General features: G+C 52.4%; 2 protein-coding genes across 2 annotated transcripts; both read right to left on the reverse strand.

Annotated features, from left to right (window-relative positions):
• Window positions 1–1,071: 1,071 nt before the first annotated feature.
• Window positions 1,072–4,250, reverse strand: LOC101758860. The gene is made up of 2 exons (XM_004976521.2): window positions 2,386–4,250; window positions 1,072–1,325 (listed from the first exon to the last, which is right to left on the reverse strand). The coding sequence occupies exons 1-2, from the start codon at window positions 3,841–3,843 to the stop codon at window positions 1,200–1,202; spliced, it is 1,584 nt and encodes a 527-aa protein (XP_004976578.1). The 5' UTR covers window positions 3,844–4,250; the 3' UTR covers window positions 1,072–1,199.
• An 8,226-nt stretch (window positions 4,251–12,476) lies between these two features.
• On the reverse strand, window positions 12,477–13,568 carry LOC101759261 (E3 ubiquitin-protein ligase RHA1B). The gene has a single exon (XM_004976522.3). The coding sequence runs from the start codon at window positions 13,468–13,470 to the stop codon at window positions 12,814–12,816; it is 657 nt and encodes a 218-aa protein (XP_004976579.1). The 5' UTR covers window positions 13,471–13,568; the 3' UTR covers window positions 12,477–12,813.

Raw genomic sequence — 13,568 nt, forward strand, 5'->3', positions numbered from 1 at the left:
GAAATTAGCCGCAGCATACGTCTTCACTAGGGGTATAACACAAAACCTAGTGACGGAACTGGCAATGTACGCTTTATGACTTGTGCAATTGTCTGCTGCTATTCGGAGCGTTTCCAGTAGTGAACAAAACGTGGTTCAAATAGAGGTGATATCGACGTCATACTGCAGCATGGAGACCTCTGATCCCGCTTGCATGTGAGGATACACTGAGATGGACACACGTCCTTGCGGCATAGAATACTCGGTTAAGCAATATTTTCTACTCGTTTAGGAGTACGAGATTAGGGCGTCGGCATCCTTTTCCCTGCCCATGTGCTTGCTTGATTCAGCTTTAACAAATCCAACACGCAGTACTACTTCCACCAACTGTCAGCAGCAACTTTGCGCGGCATGCGGCGAACAGATCGTCCCGTCGCGTGCTGTGAGGCTGCCACCTGTTGAGATTGCCATCGACCGGCATTCATAGCCCTGCCTCTGATGGTTCGGGGCCATCAATGAAAACCTGATTGTGAAATGGAGCACGGAGCCGATAAATGCGGTCGTCTTTGTCGCTAGAAAGGCGAAAAAAAGCCGCCGGGCACGGTGTCCCGGCGCGGGCTTTCGCCACGACGGCAATCACTGACGCGGCGCACATGCCGTACCGAGATTTTACCGATCGAGCCAGAGATGGACGCCGGTGATCTGATTTCGGCAGCACTGACAACACATATACGCGCCCGGACCATGACACAGCTCTCTGTAGCCACCCACCCTCACCCCATGCCCTGCCCATGGGCCATGGCTGCCCTGCCCGAGCGGATGGCGAGCCACGCTTTGCACAGAGCCCCCACCCCGCCCAGGCGCCCACTGCTGCGTCACAGGCACAGTGCTGATCCCAGTGGCCCGCCCGCGTCTCCGTCTCCGTCAGGTCTGAAGCATAGACCACCTAGCGTAGCCGTTGGGTGGGGGCCACGCGTGTTGACTCGCCATGCCGGAGCCGGAACGCCCGGCCAAAGCTTCGAGTCCTGGCCTGGTGGCGCTTTGCGAACTGCTACACGCCCGTGAGTCCGTGCGTCGCAAACTCATGCTGGAAGCTGGAAAGAGACGCTGAAACCGTGAAACGGGACCCGTTCCCTCCGAGACGAATAGATTCGTACTACAAGCAAAGAAGAAGAAAAAAATCTGAATGTTCCTATCTTCATCTGTGTGTCTAATGAAGTTTATACTCCGGCTACTTGGCTGAACTCGCCTTCCCTGCATACGCCTACGTCGATGGTCATCGTCTTCTCCCCGTTCTTCCCCTCCTTGGGCGACGACACCACTCTACAGCAATTTCGCCGGGGGGACTGCAAAATCCATGTGACAGCGCATCAGTAACACATTTAACGAAATGGAACATCACAGGTGGCCAGTTCCAGGTTTTCTATAGAGCATTGCAATTTGAAAGAGTTCTGTCTTGGCATTAGTAAAAAGTTCTATCCTAGCATTGCAATTCTCATTTTAGCTCTAGGTTTCCTCTTTGGATACCCCATTGCTAAACATTAGCACCTATCACACCGGATGTTTGATACTAATTAGAAGTATTAAATATAGTCTAATTATAAAAATAATTGCACAGATGGAATCTAATTTGTGAAACGAATCTATTAAGCCTGATTAGTTCATGGTTTGATAATGTAGTGTTACATTAACCATTTGCTAATGATGGATTAATTAGCCTTAGGGGGTGTTTGGATACGAGCTCATAAACTTTAGAAGGGTCACATCGGATGTTCGGACGTTAATTAGGAGGACTAAATATGAGCTAATTATAAAACTAACTGCAGAACACCTATACTAATTCGCGAGACGAATCTATTAAGCCTAATTAATCCATCATTAGCAAATGGTTACTGTAGCACCACATTGTCAAATCATGAACTAATTAGACTTAATAGATTCGTCTCGCGAATTAGACTCCATCCGTGCAATTAGTTTTGTAATTAGACTATATTTAATACTCCTAATTAGTATCCAAACATCTGATGTGACAGGTACTAAAGTTTAGGGGGTGTTTGGATTCCAAACACCCCCTTAATAGATTTATCTCGTGAATTAGACTCCCTCTGTGCAATTCGTTTTGTAATTAGCTCATATTTAACCCTTCTAATTAGGACCCGAACATCCAATGTGACCCGCTAAAGTTTAGCGCTCATTCCAAATAAAGATACTCAAATCCTAGCACGCTACTGCACAAATTTGTTGATTCCGTTGTTAAAAGGAGTTGGATATGACCAGCAATGCCAAACTGATGCCAATGTTGTGCATTGGCCAGTTGGCCGCCTTCTCTCGAGATGGCAACGCACATCATGTGTTGCGGTTAGTAAAGAAGAGAAGAAAAAGGAATGATTTGGCATGGAAGATTACCCTGTCCCAGAGCCCGGGGTCGGGCCTCTTGAGCACGACGATGTGATCGAGATGCGCGTCCGGGTCGGCGATGTCCCACCGGCACGCCGGCCGCGTCTCGTTCGGGTGGCGCCACCGCTCGTACCGCGTCACCGTGGTCTCCCCGCCGCCGCGCTCGGCCGCGCGCCGCGCCGACGACGACAGGTAGTACACCGCGGGCTTCTGGCACGGGCTGCGCGCCAGGGGCCTGGTGTTGAACGCGTACGCCGTGTAGTCGGCGCGCCGGTACCAGTTGAGGAAGGTGCGCGCCGGCATCTCCATCTCCCGCGGCGACATTACGCCCCTCGCCACCAGCACCGCGAACCCCCACGCCACGGACACCGTCCACCGGTTGGCGCCGTCATAGCAGATGGACTGCTGCATCAGCCCCGCCGCGTCCAGCTTCACCGGCCCGTCGAACAGCCGCCGCACCGCCGCGGGCCGCGACCTCGCGTCCGGGAACAGGGGCTTGACGACGTCGAGGTGGTGCAGCGTCACGATCGGCGCCACCGGGTGCGACGCGAGGAGGCCCAGCAGGTCGCCGTACACGTCGTACTGGTGGAACCCCGGGTGCTTGGTGAGCGGCACGCCCAGCTCCGCCATGCACGCCTGGATCCGGTCGTCGCTGCCGTAGAGCGCCGGGTAGCGGCGGAGGCAGCCGTCCTGCATCCGCGAGAGCGCCTCGGCGAGCGGGCGGCTGATGGCGAAGCCGCCGCCGCCGTAGGCCATCCCGTAGGAGAAGTAGATGTTCTGCAGGTGGCTCTCGGAGAGGGAGCCAATGTAGTATGGCTGGCGGTGGTCGAACTTGTTGAGCACGGCGAGGAGGTTGTCGGGGAAGAAGACGGTGTCGTCGTCGCCCATGACGAACCAGCGCACCCCGGGGAGGCCGAGGCGGAACGTCTCGGAGACGATGCGGGAGATGCGGATGGCGGAGCGGTGGCCGCGGCGGTGCGTGTAGGGGAAGGCGGAGGTGTCGGACGAGATCCTGATGGCCGGGAGCCCCGTCCGCGCGGTGGACATGTTGGACTCGCGCACCGCGCGGTCCAGCCACACGTAGCCGCGCATGGCGCCGCGGGGGCGCCACCACACCCTGATGTAGTCCTTGCGCTTGTCCCAGAACCGCGACGACGCCGCGATGCCGAACACCACGTGCTGCAGCGTCGTCGCCGTGGACGCCGCGGCGGCGGCGGTGGGCCGCTTCTCCGCCTCCACCGCCGCCGCCGTGAGGTTGGCGGACATCCGGGACACCGATACGGAGGCGGTGGTGGCGGCGGCAGCGGTGGAGTCAGGCATGCAGTTGGAGGCGGCCGACGAGGAGGCGGAGGTGAGGAGGAGGTGGAGCGTGTAGAAGAAGTAGAGAGCGGTGAGAGGGAGCAGCAGGAGGAGGAGGAAGCGGAGGAGGGTGGCGGTGACCGTCTCCTTCCCGCCCCCTCCCTTCATCCCGGTCGCCGTGGCCGCCGCCGCTCCTCAACCCTCACCGCCTCAGCCCCCACAACTCCGTCGCCCCCACACTTCCCCGCTGGCCGGCCGGCCGGGCCGCGATGCGCCCGATTTCGCCGCCGGATTCAGAATCGGTGGGATTTCGCTGGGGGCGAGAGAGCCTCACACCGGGTCGCGCATTCCTCTCCGTGTGTTGCTCCGCACCGCCACCTCCTGCCTGCTTCCCTCTCTCTCTCTCCTCCGGGGAGTGTGGTGTGGGGTTCTCTCCTCCCGGTCGGCGCTTTGTCGGGGGGGGGAGGATGGGATGGGGGGAGTCGCTGCGGTGGGTTGGGTGGGTCGGCGAGCGCTTCGGTTTCGTCCCGGCTTTTGCCCACCTTTTCTCCCCGTCCGTGCCGGTGTGCTGTTGCTGCATGCCTGCGCGTTGCGGCTAATGCCGAGTATTTATTAGGCGCAGCTTTGCTGCTGACGCTGGGGGTTCACACTTGAGAGTGGTTTGGTTTGGCCGCTTCCAGCTTTCATTCAAGCGCGAGAGGGTGTAACTGGCCGCGTTATTAAACGTGGAGCTCGGGAGATCTTGTCACTGAATGGTGTCTAGGTTACGAACCGGATTGTGTGGTTTGAATTTTGAGGCAAGATCCAGATTGTTGCTGAGATTTGGTTATCCGTTGGCCTCATTTGGAATGTACTATGGGCGTACTACGCGGTTTTGATGTGAAACAGCTATCATTTTTCGTTTTACATGCCGTTTTTTTGGTTGCCAGATATTCGTGAGTGTTAGTGGGGCCAAATATCGCTGGTTCATCTAGAACAGAAAAGATGAGCTGGTTCATCGTGCATGTTATCCTATTATTCGGATAGTTTTTTAATTTTTGTTAGGATCAAATTATTTCTTGAAACACAATTGTCCTTGATTTATTGACCAGCGTTTAAAAGTTCGAGAGGGGATCCAACCATATGGATGCGTCCGACTTGCATGATAAATTTATCATCAGAGCTCGTAAACGTGCACACATATTGCATGAGCGTGGAGCATAAGAAATATTTAGCCCTCGTTTGGTAGAGCTTCGGCTCCTCCTAAAACAGTTTCGGCTCCAGCTTCTTTGGTAGAGTGCCTTCTCTAGTGAAGTTGAAGCCGTTTTGTAAAATGTTTGGTAAAACAGCTTCTTAATGGCAATATGGATATGATCACTTAATGGTTGGAGAGAGAGGAGAAGCTGGTGGAGTGACTTTTTTTTTGCTCCTCCTCTCTATTGTAAGCCGTTTTGTGGCTTCTTCCCGACTTTGGTGGTGGAGCCATTTTGAAATTACCTCTTTGGTAGAACTTCAAAAAATCGGTGGAGAAGCACTTTGAGAAGTCCTACCAAACGGGACTTTATTATTTGGGGATATAAAATGGTTAGGTTGAAACGATCAGTATAATTGGGATTAGTGGCTACTCCATTTGTTTCACTATTAGGGACTAAAAATCACATGGTGGTCACTAGTTACTACTCCCTCTGTTCCAAATTGCAGGTCATTTTAGCTTATATAGATTTATAGATATGATCATGCATCTAGACATATATTATATCTAGGTGCATAGCAAGTATTATATACCTAAAAATTTCAAAACGACCTACAATTTAAAACAGAGGGAGTAGACGTGTGTTAAACTATGTTTTAGAGTTGTGCAGCAAATAATCCTCTAAACTCGAATATAAATACATAAATTGGGCGTAAGAATACACCGTACGACATTTTAGATAAAACAACCATTGGCTTGTGATGTGAGGATAACATTTTTATGCCTTGTTTAGTTGGCAAAATTGGGAGGTGCCAAATTACTGTTACAGCACTGTAGCACACTGTAGCGTTTCGTTTGTATTTGTGAATTATTATCCAAATATTGACTAATTAGGCTCAAAAGATTCGTCTCGCAAAGTACAACAAAACTGTGCAATTAGTTTTTAATTTCGTCTACATTTAGTACTCTGCATGTACCGTAAGTTTGATGTGATGAGGAATCTTCTTTTTGCATAGTGTTAAAGTTGGGAGTTGGGGGTGAAGTAAACAAGGGGCTGGTGAGCCAGACAATCCAGAACGCGTTGGCCCAGTTTGGTCTCACAACATTATTGACCATTTCGTTAGGAGGAGAAATAGAATGACGATGGACCAACACTTTTAGTTCATGCCAATTACCAAAAAAGAATTTGGTATACTGAGGCACTCATCCATGGTCCAAAAAGGGAGGAAGGGGTGAAAGAATCTGTTGTCTCTACCCCAAAGCGGTTACTAATACACTTTGGTGGCGATGCGATTCTTCTAGCATAAGCGAGGTTAATCATCTTGCAATCTACACTAAGCTCGGCTAATCATCTTGCACGCTTAACCTGCCGTGGGAAATGTGTGGTGAAGCTTTAGGCTCACGTAGTCACGTGATGCTGGCATGCTGCTCGGGATACGGCTTCTGGTGTGTGCTCCTTTGCTGTCGAGGGGAAGGGATTATTACGGACGATGTGCAGCCATATATTAGTCCATCCTGGGACACATGTCACACCACAGTTTTGGCCACAATAATCACCCAACCTAGTGGGATTATACTAGATTACTAGTAGTATATAATGTGATTATGTTAGGGGATGTTTGGATGTTTAAAACCTCCTAAAATTCATGTCACATCGAATATTCGGAGGCTAATTAGGAGGACTAAATATTAGCTAATTATAAAACTAATTACACGGATGGAAGCTAATTCATGAGACGAATCTATTAAGCCTAACTAATTCATCATTAGCACATGTTTACTGTAGCATCACATTATCAAAACATGGACTAATTAGGCTTAATAGATTCGTCTCGCAAATTAGTCTCTATCTATACAATTGATTTTATAATTAGTCTATATTTAATACTCCTAATTAGTATCTAAACATTCGATGTAACATAAATTTTAGGAGGGACTAAAGAAACAAACACCTCCTTAGTATAAGGAAAGATGTTGCCTAGTCTACTGCTACCTAATAATGTGGAGATGCTCGTGGGTTATGGCCGCATAGCACGAGAGCAAAAGAAAAGTCTTTGAGAAGGACAGGACGCACTTATATATTATTCTCCTTCCTACTACCGAGCACTTCATTTGCTCCAATGTGCCAATGTCCGGCACTTTAGGAATTTTGGCCGGCTCCATGGTCCCGTTGAAAATCGGACATGCATATACCACCGCTCCATGAATCCACGATACAAAGTTGCAACACATAGTACCGAGATGACATGCTCCTTGAATACAACCTGCAAAACAGTTGACGAGTAAGGTCACCGATGAGGAATACCTTTTGACACGATACAGCTTACCAAACACGACAAGTACTGAAGTACCGAGCGTGATCTTTGGCGGAAATGATACGAGGTGCCGGTTCTGGGCTTCTGGCAATTAAGCAGTGACATGACTGGTTAATGAATGACGCACGGGCGCTTTAGTCCTGGTAGATCGTCTTGATTAGCTGCGTTTGTAGTTGCGAGCACAGCGTGCAGCGCTGCGACTCCAGTACTCCGTGCGAAATCAACTTTTTCATAGAAAGTGTTAGGGCTCCGGAGCGAGAGTGACGGGGCTCAGAAGCACGAGTGGCAAACCACCGAGAAAACATTGTCTAGGAGAGGATCGGAGCGAGATTTTGGGCGTCCATCGTGTGGGTGCTTCTCTAGCTAGTTTCTTGTGCAACGAAGACGAGTAATCATTTCGAGAACCAGAAAGGGTAGCATTAATCGTAATCGGTTGCCTCTGCACCGCTCGGAGCTGCGTCGCCGTCGGCCGCCTACCATTTCGTGCCGTTCTCATTTTGGTCACAAAAAAGAACTCGAGGCGCAGGGAATGTTGTTGGTGCGTAGCCCATATCCGAGAGGGCGTGCTGCACCCGTCTCTTTCCTCGTTTAATTATTCCCTAGCTTAGCTTGGGCCAGTCACAAGTGCGCTTTTTTTTTATTTGCCGTGTAAAGAAAACTATGTGGAAGGGTCCTCACTCTATGAGCCTTTTGTCCTGTAAAAGTCAATCTTATTGTTTAGTGATATACAACCGAAAACTGTAATTTAACCTGCGACTTGGGAAATGGTCAAAATCCATATTCTTCCTTCCCAGAACAAACGAGGAAAAAAAGAAGAAGGAAGAGGTAATTATACTCCTATTTGCATGTTATTTTCAAGGTAATTTACTGGACGCGTTTCTAGAGCACAATGCAAAAGAAGCACAACAAACCACTACTGAAGTGGACTTGCTGCACCCTCGAGACCAAGATTATGGAAATCTTCGCCAAGCACGGGTGGTCGTTCTTTAAGAGAATTAGCGCTTAATTAGTTGCACGTTCGCATTTTTTAGAGTTTTAGTTTAAAACTGTTGCTCGCTGTAATAATGATTGGTCTGGAATGAAAATTCCTTTTTTTTAAAAAAAAAAAGAGGACGAGGACTAGGACTCGGCTAGTGCAACGCCGAATCACCAGTGGACGAGTTAGAACTTAGAAGCTCGCAGTGTTAGCTGCACGGCACGACACAGCAAACTCCAAACTCCAAAAAGCGAGTTCATACGCTGGAGGAGCGGAAGCGGCCTCCGTACGTGAAACGAGTCACACGGGATCGGGATGGACCGGCTGGCTTCCACCGAAGCCATCCTACCGCATGCGCGTCCCACTTGACTCGTCACATGTCACGCTGTTTGTCTTGACACCGCCGTGGCGCGAGCTGCGGTCTCGCGTGCACGGGATCGGCCACTGGCGATGCCTTTCAATCGATATCGCATCGGCGTCGTACGGTGTCTTGCGAATCGCGAGTTGGCGATTTCTCCAGGCATCGCTCCTACGGCGGACCGCACGCAACTGCTGGACAGGACACGCAGACGCAGCAGTGTTTGCGACATGTCATTTGGAGGATTCATACGAATCATACAAATAATGGGCCTTGGGATGGTGCGGTTTGGAGCCCAGCTGCGTAAAGACGGGCCTTGGGCCTCTCATAGTTTTCCAAATAATTTGATGGGCCGCAAAGGGGACGAACAGACAGAACTGTTTTGCAAGATGCAACCGAGCTGCTGCTGCATGATGGGCCTCATGGGCCACAGGCATGCCATACATATGTGCTGAGCCCACACGGTTTTACATTTCGTCGGGTCAAGAACATTCAGCCCAAAGTAACAATAAGGCCTATGGACTTGCTAAAACGAAGCAGTTGCAAAATCTTGGCAAGATGCCGAACTAGTAAATAAAAGCATAGGCGCGTCAGGTAAAAACACCTTGTTCAAAACTGTGTGATCACAGCCTCAAACCTTGGGCAACGAAGAGGAACGAAATCCCATGTTAACCGTAACCTCCAGTACACAAATATCCCAAGCGTTTAAGGGGGTGTTTGGGAAACCCCTGTTAAAGTTTAACACCTGTCACATCGGATGTTTGGATGCTAATTAGGAGTACTAAACATAAGCTAATTACAAAACTAATTGCACAGATGGAGTATAATTCGCGAGACGAATCTATTAAGCCTAATTAGTCCATGATTTGACAATGTGGTGCTACAGTAACCATTTGCTAATGATGGATTAATTAGGCTTAATAGATTCGTCTCGCGAATTAGCACAAGGTTCTGCAATTAGTTTTATAATTAGCTCATATTTAGTCCTCCTAATTAGCATCCGAACATCCGATGTGACACTGTTAAAGTTTAGCACCTCATATCCAAACAGCCCCTAAATAAACGCCATCCAGCTCTAACAAATGACCTCATCTGGTCCTGTGGTCACTGCTGCACCTGCCCTCGATTCGTAGCTGTCGTGCGGTTGCCATCTGACATATCCACAGGACCGGTGGATGGGTGCGCGACGCTACAGGTCCATCCGCGACGTCGCTTGCCCCGGCCCGGGGAAACGCCTATCTCGTGCAGTGCAGCCCAGGCCGCTCCGCAGCCGCAACACACCCATCCGGTCCCCGGCCGGGGAGTGTGTGTGCCGTCTGGTGGGATAGCGAGCCCGGCAAGATCTTCCGACAGGCTACCGTCGCTGAAATATTTCCCGAGATCCGCCAAAGTTATTAGCAGTGGACCTGCGAGACGGTGGTCGAAATCCAAATCCGTTGCGCCTGATTTGCTGCTTCATCATGGAACAGCACAAGCGTCAAAATCGACTGTGGATTGCGACTTGCTTAAACGGAACGAAACGAAACGGGAGGTGTGAATGTGCTCTGCTCATATTGCCCTGTGGTAGCACGAACACAGAGCAGGGCGTTCAGAATATCCTCCGTCCCTCCTGACCAGCTTGGAACGGGTCTCGAGAGGATATTGGCAGCTACACTACACTCTTTCTAGACGGAATGGATAAACAAAATTTCATACGACGTATGCGTGTGTGGGCAAGCGTCGCGGGGATTTTTCACATGCGCAACTCACGGAAGGAGACATGTTACGCTCTCTCCTTGTGCTGCTAGCTGCAAGCGCGCGACACCTGCTTGGAGCGCTGCAACGGCTGGACCACGGGCGTTGTTGATGTAGAACACCCACACACACCCACAGGGCCATACAATACGAGACGAGAGGCCGTGGCAGCAACGCACCGGATCACGTTCGTGGCGCTGTCCGGATCTCGTGTGTCCGCCAATGCAAGCTAGAAAGCCGATACCGATATGGCGGTGTCGACGCCCGGCGAGATCGGCGGCAGCGCTTCAATTCATTCTTATCCGCTGTAGCGTGAACGCGATGGCACGCACCACGGCTTGTGGCTTCGCGGGGCCGTCACGGAGTGGGGCGAAAACGATGGATCATCTGGTGTGAAGCTAAGCTACTGGTGGTACGTGCGGGCCTGCGAGCTGCGTATTGCTCACTCACTGATGAGCAGAGCAGTAGCCCTTTTTTTCAAGAATACGATCCTAGCTTGCTCATATCATTAGCATAAAAGAGCTCACCATTATGCGCGCCTTTCTCTCAAACTTGCCAGTTGCCACGCTCCAAGATAATACTAGCTTTTGGCGACGTCCCTGTCATTTCTTGCTTTCCGTTTCGAAAATGACAGGCAGCAATCAGTAGCACAGCACGAGCTTTGCTTAAGAAACTTTTGTTACCACACATCGAGGTCGAGCCACTGTTAGCCGCAGCTGTGCACGGCTAGGCGTTTTGAAATTGAGATTTCAGACGCGAGCGGACAGGCGTGCCCGTCTGTCTGTGGCTGAATCGTGAATTCGTGATGATGGCCCGGCCATGCCCGCGGCCTGTTGCGGTGTTGCTTCGGAACAAGATCGTACGGGCGGGTGGCTGGGCGCCTTTGTTTGGTTCATCTGCAGGCAGACACTGGAGCGGGCGGGGCACGTCGAAAGCTGGTTGGGCCCGACGCGTACGATAATGAGCGAGTGAGCCCGTGGGCCCGAGGGCTTGATGTGTCATTATTCCCCCGTCAATTATGACCTTCGAGTTCGGTTTTGGTTCCATTCAGTGCATGGATCGAGCCTAAACGACCCCACCCTTTTTTGTTTTTCTGAACGCTGAATGAGAATGACCCTACTCTTTTCACTTTCTTGTCCTAAACTCTTGATGTTACTTTATCTTTTTTGTTGGCTTGCTTGTGTTACTTGCAAGCAAAACTAAGCTAGTAGGTTAGATTCGCATCACAGTACAAAACACTAATATACTAGTACTCCATATGTGGTTAAGCTACCAATAATGCACTCCTAATCAGAACCGCCGTTGCTTAACGTACACACTCTTTTGGCTGATACCCTTCTCCTTTCGGTGCGCAAGGACCAGGGTCCAGGGGCACGGAGGAGTGGGGGCGTATCTATCGCCTGGCCGAGCCTACCAACACCTGTCAAGTGCTCTGCTTTCACAGCGAGAGGCTGCATAATTTCTCCTCCTTTCTGCAGATTATGTTACTGGTACGAATCATGGTGTGGTTGCCGCACGGGGTCCGGGCGGCGGCCGAACCTGAAGCGAGCGGTAGGCGCTAGGCGGCTGGCAGGCCGCTCGCGTCTACGGCACGAAGTTTCCCGTTCCGTCGGAAGGTTGAAGCTTTCAGGTGTTTCTCGGATTTGAAACTTACTCCAGACCGCGCACGTTCCCGGGTACCTGGCAGGCCGGTCAGGGCGTCGGCGGCGGCCGAGATGCACTAGCCACTCACCGCGCAAGGGGATGATTGGACTCTGGTGGAAAGGAACAGCGGACTAGGCGGCGGATTTGCTTGCGTCCCCGGCTCCGGCTGTCTGATTAGCGTTTGGCGCTACTGCTTTTGTGTACTGTTGCTTGGTAGCTCCAAGATGCAAACTGAGAGTTCAGAGTTCCCTCGGCATCAGAGAAACTGCTAGCCATTTTTCTGTTCGGAAAACAACACCTGGTGTGAATGAATTCCTGGCTCCGAATCCGTGTGTAACCACCAACCAGGTGTCACAGATTAGATGATGGGTGCGCCGTGGCAGCACCTCCGAAGTCCGGATCCGTGCCTTGTGTGCTCTGCTGCTCGTTTCCCCGTTGAAGCAAAAAAATTCGGGTACAGGTGAAAGAACATCGCGTGCTTGGTCCAAATAGCGTCCTTTCTAAAACGGAAGCAGTAAAAAGGAACGGAACCGTCCACGCAGGTACCACTCGAACTAGACGAGAGAGAACCTGACCTGATCAGCAAAGCAAAGCAGAGAGCAATGGGAGGAGGGAAAAGGGCCCAAATCTTGCATCGGCACGCCTAGCTCAACAAAATTAATCCGTGGAAAGATTCACAACTCCACAAACTTGGAAGACGGAATCTACCTATGCACAAGAGGAATCTAATCTCCTAGCCTTTTTTTGGGGGTGGTCGCTTTACTTTTGCCTATGTACAATTCGAGCCAAGGCGCCTCCGGTTCTCCTGTCTCCGCTGTGCCTCCGCCTCCGCTGCTGCACTTCCTCCTTCCGCTGAGGAAGCGGCGAGCGATTCAGCCGTTGGCAGGGCCGTGCATTCCGCAGGGCCGGTCGCTTCCGGGTTGGGCGGGGGCGGCTGGGATCACTGGTAGCCGCCGAGGCCGGTGAGCAGCAGCTCGTGCGGCCGCAGCAGCGTCGGGGAGGGCACCGGCGTGAGCGGCGCGCCGAAGTAGGAGTAGTCGAAGTCGGAGGCGTCGGGCACGCCGGCGGCGGCGGCCCAGAGCGCGCCGGCCATCTCGTCGGGGATGAGCGGCGCGCGGCAGAGCGGGCAGGTGCGCTGGTCGTGCTCCATCCAGCGGTCCAGGCACCCGCGGTGGAAGGCGTGGCGGCAGTTGCTGAGCCGGCGCACCTCGTCGCCGCCGCCGATGCCGCTGAGGCACACCGCGCAGTCGCCGCCGCCGGCGCAGGCCGCCGCCAGCTCGTCGAACCGCACCACGGGGAGCACCTCCTCGATGACCATCGCCGGCACCGCGCGGAACTCCGGCCGCCGGTGCTGCAGCAGCAGCGCCTGCCCCGCCGGCGCGCCGTGGTCCCGCCCCAGCTGCTCACCGCCGCCGCCGCCGTGGTGGTGGTGGTCCTGCAGCAGCGCCTGGTGGTCGTCCCCGAGATCCAGCAGGTCCCCGAGGCCCACGGCGTGGAACGCGGAGAGGAGGAAGCGCCGGATGTACCCGAGAAGGAGCAGGAGGTGGAGCAGCTGCTTCGGGAGCACCAGCTCCGAGTAGCCCACCGGGAAGCCCATGCCGCGGCCGGGACGACGAAGGCGCGCGCTCGTCCGGATTTGCTGGCGTGTCTGTCTCCTGGCTCTCGGTGGTGGTGGGAAGGCAGGGGAGGGGAAGG

Source organism: Setaria italica, chromosome VII (assembly GCF_000263155.2).
Source record: "Setaria italica strain Yugu1 chromosome VII, Setaria_italica_v2.0, whole genome shotgun sequence".
Classification (NCBI taxonomy): Eukaryota; Viridiplantae; Streptophyta; class Magnoliopsida; order Poales; family Poaceae; genus Setaria; species Setaria italica.

Bases quoted from the DNA above. Each gene is read 5' to 3' on its own strand.
- LOC101759261 (XM_004976522.3), bottom strand. From the start codon at position 13,470: ATGGGCTTCCCGGTGGGCTACTCGGAGCTGGTGCTCCCGAAGCAGCTG.
- LOC101758860 (XM_004976521.2), bottom strand. From the start codon at position 3,843: ATGAAGGGAGGGGGCGGGAAGGAGACGGTCACCGCCACCCTCCTCCGC. The intron at 1,326-2,385 runs GTAATCTTCCAT...TGGATTTTGCAG, and splicing joins ACCCCGGGCTCTGGGACAGG to TCCCCCCGGCGAAATTGCTG.